Source organism: Callospermophilus lateralis, chromosome 17 (genome assembly GCF_048772815.1).
Source record: "Callospermophilus lateralis isolate mCalLat2 chromosome 17, mCalLat2.hap1, whole genome shotgun sequence".
Lineage (NCBI taxonomy): Eukaryota > Metazoa > Chordata > Mammalia > Rodentia > Sciuridae > Callospermophilus > Callospermophilus lateralis.
In genome coordinates this window covers 54643136-54657651 of record NC_135321.1, presented here as the reverse complement: position 1 = coordinate 54657651, position 14516 = coordinate 54643136, and the positions used below count along the sequence as shown (strand labels likewise).

At 38.6% G+C, this 14516-nt stretch overlaps 1 protein-coding gene across 1 annotated transcript in view; it reads left to right on the top strand.

Annotated features, from left to right (window-relative positions):
* Positions 1-14516, top strand: part of Lama1 (laminin subunit alpha 1) — a 151464-nt gene that overhangs the window by 114195 nt on the left and 22753 nt on the right. The window contains exons 40-48 of the mRNA XM_076836593.2: positions 1803-1938; positions 2820-2913; positions 4977-5093; positions 6660-6842; positions 7142-7296; positions 8719-8862; positions 9490-9623; positions 10542-10692; positions 11863-11987. Of these exons, the coding sequence (XP_076692708.2) occupies positions 1803-1938; positions 2820-2913; positions 4977-5093; positions 6660-6842; positions 7142-7296; positions 8719-8862; positions 9490-9623; positions 10542-10692; positions 11863-11987 (1239 nt within the window). The remainder of the gene's footprint in view (positions 1-1802; positions 1939-2819; positions 2914-4976; positions 5094-6659; positions 6843-7141; positions 7297-8718; positions 8863-9489; positions 9624-10541; positions 10693-11862; positions 11988-14516) is intronic.

Below are 14516 nucleotides of genomic sequence, written 5' to 3'. Positions count from 1 at the left end.
TGTGTAAAAATAAGGACTCCTGTTTTATTTATGGCATAAGTCAGATTTCCTCTTATGTCTGCTCTTGTAGTTTACCACCAACATGATGGGAAAATGCAAACAGAGGTGGAAATAGAAGTGAAACAAATAGTATACTATAATATCAAGTTACTGAGGTTTTTGTAAGCATCTACTAAGTATTCAGATCTTTGTTAGGATGCATGCGGGTTGCATAAGAATATTAATTTCTATACAGATCTTGCCTTTTGGGAACTGAGTTGAATGGAAGGTATGCTCACACTGCACCTATAAAAGTGTCAGTGGTCTTTTTTCCAAGGCTTGATAGATCCACTTCCAATTATTTCCTACTGCCTGAAGGGCTGCCATTGTAACACAAAACTTTAATTTTAACTTAACATTTTGGGATGTTCATTAAATATGTGCTCATTTAGTTAAAAATGCCTTTAAACCAGAAATACAAGTGTCAGCCAATAATTCCCAAACTCATCTGCACATCAGGCTAACCTGGGCACTTCATAAAACATCGAAGCCTTTGTCCCTTGTCTTCCACCCAAGAGTGTCACTTAAGTTCTTTGGGATGTGGACTGGTCTTTTTAATTTGTTTTAAAGATGCTTAGTTGATTCTAACATGCAGCAAATGTAGAAGCCAATGTTTTAGGTCTTACAGGTCATTCACACAATCCTGGGTATTAATTGGTACATTTTTTTCTTTAAAATAATAGGTGGGAACCTCTATGTGTTTGTGTGGGAGTGTATTCTATGGAAGGGGAAAAGTAAATATCTCCTCATTTAGGAACTGCTGCTATTAGATATTAGCTCACAACAAAAGCAATTAAAAACAATATAAGATAGACTAATGTGTAAATTGTGAGCTCAATGGATGAATAGCAGCTTCAAGCACATGCCATAGGAACCAATCGTAGAAAATGGAATTAGATACTGTGCTTTACACTTTTTATCATTCTTCTATCATCTCCCAGAAGTGAAAAAAGATATTGGGACTCTAAGAATCACTAAAACAAAATCTTTATTACTTTATTACTTAGTATAAGAGTAGTAGAAGCAATTTTGTATGATACACAGAGTTACATAACGTTATTAGCTCTTATTTATAAGTCACCTGATTTTGCCAATCAAATGGTAACAGAAAATAACTGGTAATGTCTGGCTTGGGACTCGCCCGACTCAATAACCTTAGAAAGAAAATGAAGTGAGTTACTCAGAAAAGATGTACCAGTTGTCAGATTTCGTTTTCCAGATAGAGAGAGCTGGATGAAGTTGCGCCATTACCAGCTGACAGATTCCTAAGTGATTGGCCCACTTGTTAGAATGGAGTTCAGCTGATTGAAATATTTTCTAATCTTCCTGCAATATCTCTATTGAATTTCATCAGCCTGGGGTGTGCCATTTGGGGAAGGAGATCCAGCATCCTTATGTGTGTAGGAAAACATTTTTTGACAATTGGCAAGTGCCTTGTAGGAGAGATTATCACCAACACAGACAAGTATCGGTCCCTAAGCATAAGCAAAGGGTTAAACAGAGCTCAGGGAATGTGGAGGGCAGCTGTTTGAAAGTGATGGAATGTTTGTCCAAGGAAACAGCAATAATCTCTTCTTCTGGTTTTAATTAAAGAGCAATTCTGAGCGTTACTGTGACAATGAGGATTTGAAGGGGAATTCGTGTTTTCCTAAGGAGAAGGGAACTAGGAGGCTTCCAAGAATAGTGGGCACTTATAATTTTCATGTGAATCCACAAATTTGATTTAGTGTATCATAACATCTCTAAATATGCTGATTTGATAGTGACCTTAAAAATGTCAGACATGTGACCCTCAATGCCACCAGTGCCGCTCATGTCCACTACAACCTTCAGAGCCTGACAGAAGAATCAGAGAAACTGGCCAACGATGCTCACAGGACTGTGAGTGAGACCAGCCTGGTAAGAAATGCTCTGAGGCTTCAGGGTATATACCTTCCTTTTCTGGGCACTAGGGGAGGTTGTTCTAGAAGGATCTTGAGTAAAGACTTAGTGGCTCAAATATATACTCACATTCTTTTCTGGTGGAATCTGGTAATGGCTTCTGTTATCATATGATACACATTTTGATTTAATTTGATTTTTTTTTTTAAGAGACAGGGTCTTGCTATGCCCAGGCTAGTCTCAAAGCCCAGGGCTCAAGTGAATCTCTTGCTTCAGCCTCCCAAATAGCTGGGACTACAGCCATATGCCCCCATGCCCGGTTCATTATAAATTTTTAACAGTCAAAAGTACTTCTTTTTGAACACTAGAGACTAGGATTGAAGAAATAAGGAAAATCTCACTATTCCTTATGATTAAAAACAATAACGCCACCTGGTATCTATGTGACACATGTTTCTTTATTTGTGGTGAAAATTATTATTATTATTTTTTTTTTTTTTTGGTGATGGGGATTGAACTCAGATGCTTTAATCACAGAGCCACATCCCCAGCTCTTTTTTTGTTCCCCCTTTTTCTTTTTTGAGACAGGATCTCACTACGTTGCTGAGGCTGCCCTTGAACTTGCAATCCTCCTGCCTTAGCCTCCAAGTTGATGGATTATAGAGATATGCCATCATGCCCAGTGAAAATCTTTTTATAATGGCTGTCCTCCTTTATACATTTAAAAATGTATTCCTATTTCTCCCTCATACTGAATGGTCCCTCCTGTTCTCTGGTTGACATTCTTGTTTGGAAAGGAGCCTCTAACTAGAGACTGTTCTTACAGGGTGGCTTTCTCTGCCCCAGCAGGATTCCACACTGCCCTGTGGTCACCAGGTTTAAGTTGCTCTGTTTTTCAGTTCTCAGAATCCCTCCTTTCTAATGGCACAGCAGCTCTGCAGCGCAGTTCCAGGTTTCTAAGCGAAAGCAACAACCTCAACAGAAAGCACCAAGGTCAGTGTATTAATTGGACAGAGCAGAGTGAAGAAGACACATCTCTGAGCATCTCAAAGAACATTCTGGGTTCTCATTTCCTGGAGTAACGTGAAGCTTCACATTTCTTTGCCACATGAATATTCCAGTTCCCTGTCATCTGGACCTTGTATAATTTTGTATTTTATTCTCGCAGTATCACAGTTTAGAGTTTGCCTGCTCCACCATCATACAACCTTCCTTGCTGACCAAATCCTTCACTTATTGCTTGAGCTCAGAGCCTTCTCTGTTCTTCCTAGAGTTGGTGAAGTTCTCATTGCTTGCAAGCGCTTCTCTATTTGATTCATTATTTCCCATTTCCTTGAAGAGATACATTATGTTTGGTACTTCTCTTGCCTTTCTGACAGGGCTAGTATCATGTTACTAGCTTCATGATAGGTTCCCATTAGACAGTCACTGAATTAAATAATAATTGATTTATCAATATTTTTTTAAAAATCATGTAATTTAGTTTTTATTAGGAATTACTTCAAGAAGCAATTATTTCTCATATGTAAGAGCTATCCATCCAATAAACATAACAAAAAATGGCATCAAAAACCTATTGTGTAAGAGAAACTATATAGGCATATATTTTTGATAACATATAATGTGATTTTTAATTTTTTTCTTTAAAAATGAAATATTCATTTGAGATAAGCAACAAATTCACTTATTACATCCCAGTTATACATTCATAGGGACATATGAAGTGATTACACATTTTTAAAAACAAAGTAGTGGCCTTATTTTTGTTTTTCCCCAAGAATTCCATGATTTTTTTATTTGTTCTTTTTAGAGATGCATGACAATAAAGTGTATTTTGACATAGTATACATACATGGAATATAATTTCTCATTCTTGTGATTGTACATGACACAGAGTTTTCCTGTTTGTGTATTCGTACATTAACACAGGAAAGCTATGCCGATTCATTCTACTGTTTTTCCTATACCCATCCCTTATCCTTTACCTTCATTCCCTTTGGTCTAATCCAACAAACTTCTATTCTTCCCTCCCCATGGTTATTGTGTGTTAGCATGATGGAAGCAGAGACTATTATCATGCTAAATGAAATAAGCCAGTCCCAAAAAACCAAAGGCCAAAATGTTCTCTCTGATATGTGGATGCTAATACATATCATGTGCTTTTTTACCTTAGCGTATTCTAATATATAAAAAACATATCAAGGCTTTCTCTATAGCAGTGGGCCATGTAAAAAGCTGATAACTTTTTCAGATTATTTCCAAGTCTATTACTGGATCCTTCATAGTTTTCTGAACCAAGGGCTTGGTTATGTGAGTTTTTTCTTGTTTCTCTGGTTGACTAACACAACTTAGAATTTATGCTGTCATCTCGCAGTATAAATAATGCATAATGCTCAGTCACAAACTCCAGCATCCATATTGATAAGCCATGGTTTCCACTGACACAGGTTAAGCAACTTCACAGCCCATGAAATGATGAACTTCCTGGCAATTAAAATGTCTTGTTTCAACCACATGTTCAAAATCCAGTGTGATTGTGTGTGGTGAACAGAAACGTTCAAAGTAAAAGCTTTGATTAAACAGGGCTGATGAGACTTGAAGGAGGGAAAGCCCAGCTGCGGGGTCAGGAGGGAACAGAAAGGGGCAGAGGAGTGGTGGGGAAGCCGGTGGGGGAACATGAAGGAATTCCCAGGGAGGAGCCCCAGGGGGATCTGACAACCTAGAGAAAGAAAAGTGGCCAAGGTTCAGGAGCAGAAAGGAAATTAGTGGGTGATGGAGACAGTGATGGGAACATTTCTTCACCCTGGAACTCACCATGGAGCAAGAAATGAAAGAAAAAAATATATTGGTGAGAAAAACTTCAAGGAAAGGAGAAAATTGATCAAGCCAGCTAAAACACACTCTTAATTTCTATAATGTTGGGAAAACATTCAATTTGGGGGTGTATTTAGAAACCTATTGATTCTGTAGATGGATTAGAAATGATAAAGCTATTGCCTGGGCAGCTTCTTAGAAGGCTAACCTAAAAAGGAACACACTCTTCCTCTTTTAAATAGGTATTACTTTGAAGCTGAATAAATTGAGACACAGGGCAAATGGATTTCAAGAGAACACAGATGAAATTACTAGACAGACCAATGCATCACTCTTGATACTTAGAGCAATTCCTGAAGGTAAGTAGAGAGGAGTTCCTTGTTTTAATTAATATTTTCCTGTAAAAGCATTACACAGAGGCATGAGGAAGTCCTGCCCCAAGTCTGATTAGGAGCCCAAGCTTAAAAATAAGACTGAGATGGATGAAATTGATATTTGCAAATGAATATTAATTGGAACAGAAGATCCACTGGTGTTTTTTAAATAACCTCAGAATACCTGCACTGAAATACTAGAATTATATTCTTAGAAACTTTATACTATGAAGTGGTAGAGACTATATTACCACGTTAATTGCTTACTTTGAAAGTGTGTTTGACACAGGCTTAGGTTAAAGAAGGGTCATTACAGGAGATCAACGAGTAAAGAAAATAGCATATGTTTTTCCCTGACATTGGGAGGGGATGCCAGATTCATTACAAATGGGGAGAATTAAAGAATTCTTGCCTGGTAATCTTCCTTCCTGAGGCAATCAACATTCAGAGATAGGCTCATTGATCATGTTAATATTGATGGTTTGGAAATTCAGGACTCATTACAATTTTAAAGAGGATAATTTTTTAAAGTGCTGCAATGTGTTACTTACTGTCCCCCCAAACTTCTCTTTTATTCTGCGTATGAATTCTTTTTAATTCTCACTAGACACTTCTGCCTCTATAGCTCCCATATGCTGGTCTTAACTCCTCACCTTGAATCAGTAGAACATTGTCTGTTCTGGACATTTCTTTTTCCTTTTCCCTTACATTTTTTTTTCAAGGATAATAATATATACACTCAACTTTTTCTCTGAAAGTAACTCAAACTTACAGAAAAGTTATAAGACCAATCTTCAGAATAGTTATATACCTTTATGAAGTTTCTTCTAGAATTATTTTGCCGCACATTAATTAAACATTTTTAAAATGCATAATAGTGCCTTTTTAAAAATCCTCACAGGGCTGGGGATATAGCTCAGTTGGTAGAGTGTTTGCCGTGCATACACAAGGCCCTGGGTTCAATCCCTAGCACCCAAAAAAAATAATAAATAAATGAATAAAAATCCTCATAGATCTTTCTTGAATTGCTGGATTCTGTATTACCTTTAGTGGCCATTTTATCTCTATTCTGTGGTTATTTCAAGCAGCCAGGTCATGTTATGCTGTGGGCAGATACCACTTTTTCTAGCCCTGGACCACAGACTTAAATTTAAGAATTTTCTTATGCAATAAGGAAGGATGTGGATGGAGAATATGTTTAATAAAGATGAGAAGGACATGCTAGAGAAGGGAACAAATAGAGAAGTTCTGTCTACTACATAAGAAACTACAACAGGGCCATTCACCATTGTTTTTGTGATCAATTGTGTACTAAAGTCATATTCCAGAGGATTTTTACCCAAATTATTTCATGTGTCCCTACATGGATGCACTAGAGAATATGATATGGATTCTTAATATTTGCCATGAAAAACAAGTAGTTTTGGTTTTCTTAACAATCAAGAAAATTACCATAACATGTTTCTGTGTAATAATGACATTTGTAGTAGTCTTACACTTTTCTCAGTGTCTCTTCACCTGACTGCATGCTTGAATATTCTTTCATTTTAGGTGTGAGAGTCAAAGGAACCAAAACCAAAGAGCTAGCCATTTCTGCCAACCAGAGTGCATTGAGTACACTGAAGGATGTCGTGGGTCTGAGCCAGAAGCTGTTTAACACCTCAACTGGCCTGTCCAGGATGAATACCACATTGCAAGAGACGAATGAACTTCTGCGAGACTCCACAGTGACCAGTATGCCAGGGGTCTCCCTCTGATTTTGAAAGTCTGCTGGCTTGACGTATAATGGTTCCCTGTTCACAAGCAGCATTCCTAAAAGAGAAAAATGTGCTAACACCTGGATTAGCATTTTGCAGAGAAAGAGAAGGGCCTTAGGGAGTGCTGATGGCCAGTGTATTTTTCATATATTTTCCAAATCTCAAGAATGGATTATTAGGATATTCTGTTTTATCCAGTGCATGACTAATGAATACTTTATCTTCTTTTCTCCTCCCCAACTCTCTTGCCATCCTTCACCTCCTTGTATTTGTTAGCCCTGTTGGCTGGAAGAAAAGTTAAAGACATGGAAACACAAGCCAACCTTTTATTTGATCGGCTAAAGCCTTTGAAGACGTTACAGGAGAACCTGAGCAGAAATTTATCAGAAATTAGACTGCTGATCAACCAGGCACGGAGACAAGCAGCTTCTGTGAGTAGAGTGGGGCTCTCAGAAATGCCCCACGCCCCTGTAGCCCAGGCTCTGGCAACACTAGGTTCCAGAGAATTCCTGTGGACTTGGCTCTCAGTCACCCCAGCCTCCCTAGAACTTACAGACTTGGAACTCAATAATCCCAGCTTCCTGCTAACCTTGTCTTAGTATCTTTAAAGCCAATAAGTAGACTATTTCTTCTGAGTTCTGCTTTGCTTCAGAATGTTCCAAAAGATTGCTAGCAACCTGCATATCTTTATGAAGATTTATGATCATAGCCTCGCTTTGTAACTATTAAGCTAGATGGTGGAGAACACATTACATCTAAGGTGTTGATATCACTCTCAGTTTCATTGGTTGCATTTGGTGCTGTTGCTTCATTTTGCCAATTTAATTTTAATAACCCAAGTGCTCTTGAGAATATGTAGTGTGGGCCTCATCCTGCAGGAATCTTGAGAAAACAGTTGGTGTACACATAAGTGCTACACAAATCCATATCACTAAAGGCCTCAAATATTGAACCCTGGAGAAGTTCAAAGCTGATAAAATGTTTGATAGCCATTCATGGCACACAGAGCTGGCTGTCCTCTAAAGAGGTGTTTTAGGCAAATAATAAGATTTTCGAGAATATGTGCAATGGTGCTCATGGGCCTTTACAGAGGATGAACATGACCTCTGGTCTTCATGTTAATCCTGTTGCAGCTTCCAGGCAAGGAGAAGGAGCTCTGGGCTCTGTTTTCTATCCAGAGTCTTCACTGTTGGAAAAGGGACACAGGTTTACATGAGCTCTGGCTTCCACCCGTTCTAGTTAGAGTTGCTAAGGGAATCTAAGTCCAAGGGATGATTCCAAACACCGTGATTAATACAAACTAAGGATCTTTAAGGTTAAGACACACAGGAATAATTGTTAGTTGGAGAAATTGTTAATTGGTAAGTGCATCACTTGCTCCATAAATATTTACTGAGTGAAGAAATATATTTCCCTTCCATTTATTTGACAAATGGTCATCAAGGTCATAAGGCTCTTGTCTTTAAGGACCTTACTGTCTCATTTGAGCAAGACAATTTCATATATAAAATATCCTGTTAAAAAATCTGGGGTTGTAGCTCAGTGGTAGAGCACTTGCCTAGCACGGGTGAAGCACGGGGTTCAATCCTCAGCACCACATAGAAAACAAACAAATAAAAAAATAAAGGCTAAATTCTTTTTTAAAATCATTAAACTAGCTTTCCCATGTTTAATCATTTGACCAAATAAAATAATTTTCATCACAGTCTGATTCCTCACTTTATGAAACCCAAAGCATTCTATGTCACCAAGAGAGGAAACTTACAGTGAAAATTGAAATAATACTTTTGACCTGCTGGAGAGCTGCCACTGGGTCACTAAACAATGGGGACCCTTTCCTCTTCCTACTACAGATTAAAGTCGCTGTGGCTGCTGACAGAGACTGTATCCGGGCCTACCAGCCTCAGATTTCTTCTAGTAACTATAACACCTTGACACTGAACGTTAAGACACCTGAACCCGACAACCTGCTTTTCTACCTTGGTAGCAGCACCAGTGTAAGTGAGAGCAACATTGGATATTTGTGAATGTTTGAATTCCCCTAATCAATCCTTTTTTGATGGAAAAATAGGATTTTCATGAAACCATTAATTTTCCCACAGGTAACATGCTTTGCTAAAATGGTAGTGTTAGATTAGAAACAGCAGCAGGGTGCAGTGGCACACACCTGTGATCCCATCTACCTGGGAGGCTCAGGCAGGAAGATCACAAGTTCAGAGCCAGCCTGAGCAGCTTGCGGGGGGGGGGGGGGGGGGGGAGTCTGTCTCAAATTTTAAAAAAGGGGGGGGGAGTGGGGAGCTGGGAATGTAGCTCAGTGGTAAAGTAGCTGGGTTCAATACCCAGGACCAAGAATAAAATAAACTACAAAAGTAATTGCCTGTGGAAAGGAACTTGATAAAAGACCATAGCCTCTTGGGGCTGAGTATGTAGATAGTGTAGAGCTGCTTGCCTAACATGACAAGGCCCTGTTTTCCATCCCCAGCACTGCTAAAGTAGATAGCCATTTTGTTTTTATTTTTTAAAGAGTAGAGAAAAAGCTGTAAGAATTCCTTCTTTAAAGTGTTCTTGTGGTCATGCAAATTATCAGTGTGTAAACTCATCCCCCCTTGTGTCCTGCCCCCCAGTCTGACTTCCTTGCAGTGGAGATGCGACGGGGGAAAGTGGCCTTCCTCTGGGATGTGGGCTCTGGGTCCACACGGCTGGAATTTCCAGACTTTCCCATTGACGACAACCAGTGGTACAGCATCCATGCAACCAGGTAGCAGAGAGGGTTCCTCAGAGCATCCCTTATATTTAAACTATGTATTATAAGTAATCAATCACATGCTTGCAACATCATGTAATGAATAGACTTTGAAACATCTGGAAAGTCAGATGATAATTAGAGAACACTTGGCTTAGATTAACTACAAAAAATTTTTTTCTTATACAGATGAAATAAATTTTGTTACCAAAAACAACTATTGAAAGAAGAAAAAAAGTTTAGAATATTTTTATAACTGATAGAAACTCTAAATCCAAGGCAGCTAACCTAGTAAAACATTTAGTCCTCTCCAGTAGAGAGGAGTAAAATATACCCTGAAAGAAATTTCATGGATCTGGTGGTGGCAGGTGGGTAGAAGAGAACAGAGGATGAAGATGCCATTGGAATTACATTTTCCTAAAATTCAGATGCAACCAAATTATATTGTTCCATTATGAGCATGTACAGATATGTATCAGTGAATCCCATATGGCATCAATAAATTTTTTTTTAGTTCAAACACAAGCAAACTTCTTCATTTTAAAGTCTCCTCCCAGAGTAACTAATTCTGAGCAGCTTTAGCTGTATCTTTCTTTCCACTTTTCCGTAACATTATGTTTATTGTTGATGTTCTGTTGTTGGAATTTTTTTTCTTCATTTAAAAAAAATGGTGCCATATTGAAGGGGAGTTAATTGAATGCAAATGTGGTTTAACTCATCTGTGACTGCTTTAAACAGGGAAGCAACACAATGACACAACTCTTTTTTACAAGATTTTAGGGAGTAAACTGCAGGTGGACTGGGCAAGACTGAAAACAGGGAGATTAGCTGCGGGTCTGGGGAGAAGCAGGGGTCTGTGTGTGAGAGAGATGTGAATACCTGTGTGATGATAAAAGATTCTGAAAGTCCCTTTTGCAATTGTGTGACCCTCAGGTTTGGAAACGTTGGTTCATTGAGTGTAAAGGAAATGAGCTCAACTCAAAAGCCACCAATGAAAACAAGTAAATCCCCTGGAATGGCTAATGTGCTGGATGTAAACAATTCAACACTAATGTTTGTTGGAGGACTTGGGGGACAAATCAAGGTAACATTCTGAAAGTTTGTTTGAACAGGGTGGATTGGCCACTTTCACCTGTGTATAAAAAATACAATGCTTAAATTTTTCAATATATCCCAAGCAGATGAAGATTTTTCTACTTTTATTGTTTTGCTTCATGACAGCTCACCTGCAGAGTTAGGCCAGTTTTGTGGGTAAAGGATCTTGCTTAATCACTAGTGTCAATGGAGAAGAAACCAATTTTGCTATTTGACTTCTTTTCCAATGATGAAATAAGAAATCCAATGTTCTGTATTAATTTCTGTAATACTCCTTCATCTCTAGTCTAAATCTAGAGGAGACAAATACTAACTGGTATTTCCTGGGTGAGCACATCATCTTTGTTTGATTGAATTAGTATCTTCTCACCAAATAGAGTCATATTAGTTGGTCTTAGTGCTCTGCATAGGAGGACAGGTCTCAGCTCCAGATGGTCCCTCACTACCAACCACATTCTTTGGATCTCAGTTTCCTTGCCTTTCATAAAAGGGACTTTTCTCCAAACCCTAGTCTACCATGGAGCATGGATTTGGGTTCTTTGTCTCTGGAATTTGGAGAATAAAATTCACAGACAAACTGGTGATAGCAAAATAACAGGATTTATTAGAGTAATAGAAAGAAAGTAGAGCTCCCAAAGAGGAGGGGTTCCAAGAGAGGGATACCGAAGAGTGGCTATTGTCTAGAGGTTTACATAGACTTATAGGTTTAAGGAAGTCAGCCCTCTGCCCAATCCTGGGTAAGGCATTGAGTGTCCATGAGGTATTTAGTCTAATCAAAATATAAATCAGGTATTTCCTTCTTTGGAGAAACATGGACCCCAGTCATGTAGATGCTGATTTTAAAATAGCCTTTAAATAGTTTTTCAGCAAATATCTACAGATGCTATTTGTGGTCTGCTGCCCAGGAAGTTACCCAGGGTCCCATCTCCCTATCCTCCTAGCCTTATCTTTTCCTCCTGACATCACTAGTAATGGGGGTGATCTTTACGATCCTGTCCAGTTGTCATTCATTCTAGGATGCCACTTCCCAGTTGGAGGGAAATCCAGTGATGACACATGAGCCATTTTTATGAATGCCATTCTCTCAGAATTTGAACTCCAGGGAGAATCATCAGATGCTCTATGCCAACTATATGGGGGTTGTGTTTGTTTGCATTAGAAATCTTCTGCAGTGAAGGTGACTCATTTTAAAGGCTGCATGGGAGAAGCCTTCCTGAATGGCAAATCCATTGGCCTCTGGAACTACGTGGAAAGGGAGGGCGAGTGCGATGGCTGCTTCTCAAGGTAATATAATATGTCCCCTCAATTGCACACATTATTACATCTGAGAACTGCTTAAAGAATTTACACATGCATCAAGCGTGAATGGAGTTTATGATATGGATCATATTATTACAAAGGATGTGATGTATATTGTTTGCTCATCGCAAATAATATATTTTTAAACACTTAAAAAGAAGTGCTCTTTTTGCTTTTCTTGTCTTGTATGTTTAGAACCTAGATCTTAAAATCTAGAAGTTTCAGATATCTTCTCAAATAACTTTCTGTTTCAGAAATACACAGTTAAATCTTGGGTAAATCACTGTTCTTTTTTATTCTAAAAATACCTCCAAGGAAGAGAAAATTTTGTGTGTATGCAGTTGATTGTTATAGATAAGTACATTCCCATTGCTAACCGAGTTCTATAATTTTAGGAATAAAATGCATTTGGAAATGAAGAACAGCTAACATCTTTATGTTTAAGCTGATATAATTGAAAGAATTTAATAACTAAATCTCACCAGTTCAACTCTGCCTCGTCATAACAAAAATGACTGCATTCCCTAAAGTATATAAAACCTGTGTTCTAGTACGTTAAGAGTCAAGACAATAGATTGTCTTTTGACATTAGAGAAATGTATCACATCAAATATCTTCTCTCACGTAATGGCTGCCTCTGTCCAGAGAGATATCTGTAATTAACAGTGAGTCATGACAAGATCAGTCAGAAGCAGCTTGAATTTGGGGTTAGGTTTTCATTTTCTCATTGTTGTGTCTGCTTTCTCACCTCCCTCAGAGCATTATGTGCTGCTCCACCCCTCCACCAGCTTAGCTTGTCATTTAAAAATTCTGACCGGATGTAGCTCAGTGGTAGAGCATTTGCCTAGTTTGCACAAGGCCCTGGGTTCAATTCCTAGTACTAGGGGAAAGTGTGTGTGTGTGTGTGTGTGTGTGTGCGTGTGTATTATACATACACAGAATCTTGGTTACAGCAGCTTTAGGACTTAAAAAGGACATTGGGTTTGGAATCTAAATTTTCACAGGTTACTATCCAGGTCTCCCATCAAATTTCTCTAGGAAAGTTTGGGTAATGTTTTCACTTCACTGAGGTTTCCTTTCTTATTTCGGAAAAGAAAAATAATAATCATGCTTATCTTACCCACCACCCAGAATTATTACCATGAATACACAGCATGGTGTATATAAAGATATTTTCTGCATTTGATACCCCTCTCTGATGTTCCTCACTGGTCTGCCTACAGTGGTATATTCCTTTCTAGATAAATGTGTCAGGAGTATTTTCTCAATAGTGAATGTTAGAAGAAACCAAGGCTTTGAAATTGCAAAATATGATTTTAAAAAAACACTCTAAACTTATAGGATGGTAATGATGCTCTAGAACTTCAGTGGAATGCACAGGTGTGTCCAGACTCTGGTCCATCACTTTTTTCTTAAGCTCTGTGTCTACCAAGGAAGTTTTCCCAGCAATTTAATAATTCAAATCTGAAAAGCACCACAACCCCTAGAGTATGTCCCCTCCACTGACCCCACATCATTAACCTCACTGTTAGAGAGTTTTAGCAGAGATGGGATATTTCTGATATTGAACACGTTCCTCTGCATTAGCTGTTACATGATCCCCTGTTTTCATCAGTTATTTTTAAAGCAGTGACCTTAGACTGCAGCCTGGAGTGAACTTAATGATGATGCTGGCTCTTCTCTTTTGTTAGGGTGAGGAGGTCAGTTCTCTATGTGGCCTCTGGGTTTGTTCTTGAGACACCTCCTCTCCTACCAGATCCCCTGCTACACACAGCCTTTGAAGGATGAGCTTGTGAGGTCAGGGGATGCTGCTGTCCTTATGATGTTAATTCAGGGGTTTTTCTGATGCAGGGCTGGCCACTCAGCTGAGCTGTAAAGGCCAAGTGGACTCACAGGCTCAATCAACCCTGGATTTAATGACCATGCTTTGTTGGGTACTCACAAATCAGCTAGCTGTTCTTGTGCTTTATTGACCAAGGATTCCAAAATATATGTTTGAAGATAATATTAGCTTGGTAGGATATGAATAGATAGTTCTTTTTTAAAGTAACATTATAGAATGTGTACTGATCATAAGTGGTTGGGAAACTCTGAGTTAAAAAAAATCAAACATATTTCTTTGCTATGAAGCTGTCAGAGCCATTAATTATTAAGATGCTAACATGCAGGCCACCCCTGTCCCAGGAAGAGGCCAGAGTTGCAGCATTACCCAAACTTACTTGACCCCCAAGTTCTTTTTGAAATAGTACATCTGGAATTGCTTTTTTGTTCTTCTTTGAATATATTACTATATCTCCTTACATAGTGTGAGCATGTTTTTGATTATAAATAGTCTCTTAAATTCTTTTCTTTTGGGTGTGTGGCACTGTGAATTGAACCCAGGGGCCTCACACATGTTGTTCAAGTACTCTACCACTGAGCTAAATCCCAAGCCCCAATTTTAATTTAATTTTATTTTGAGATAAGTTCTCACCAAGTTGTCCAGTCTAGCCTCAAACTTGTAATCCTCCTGCC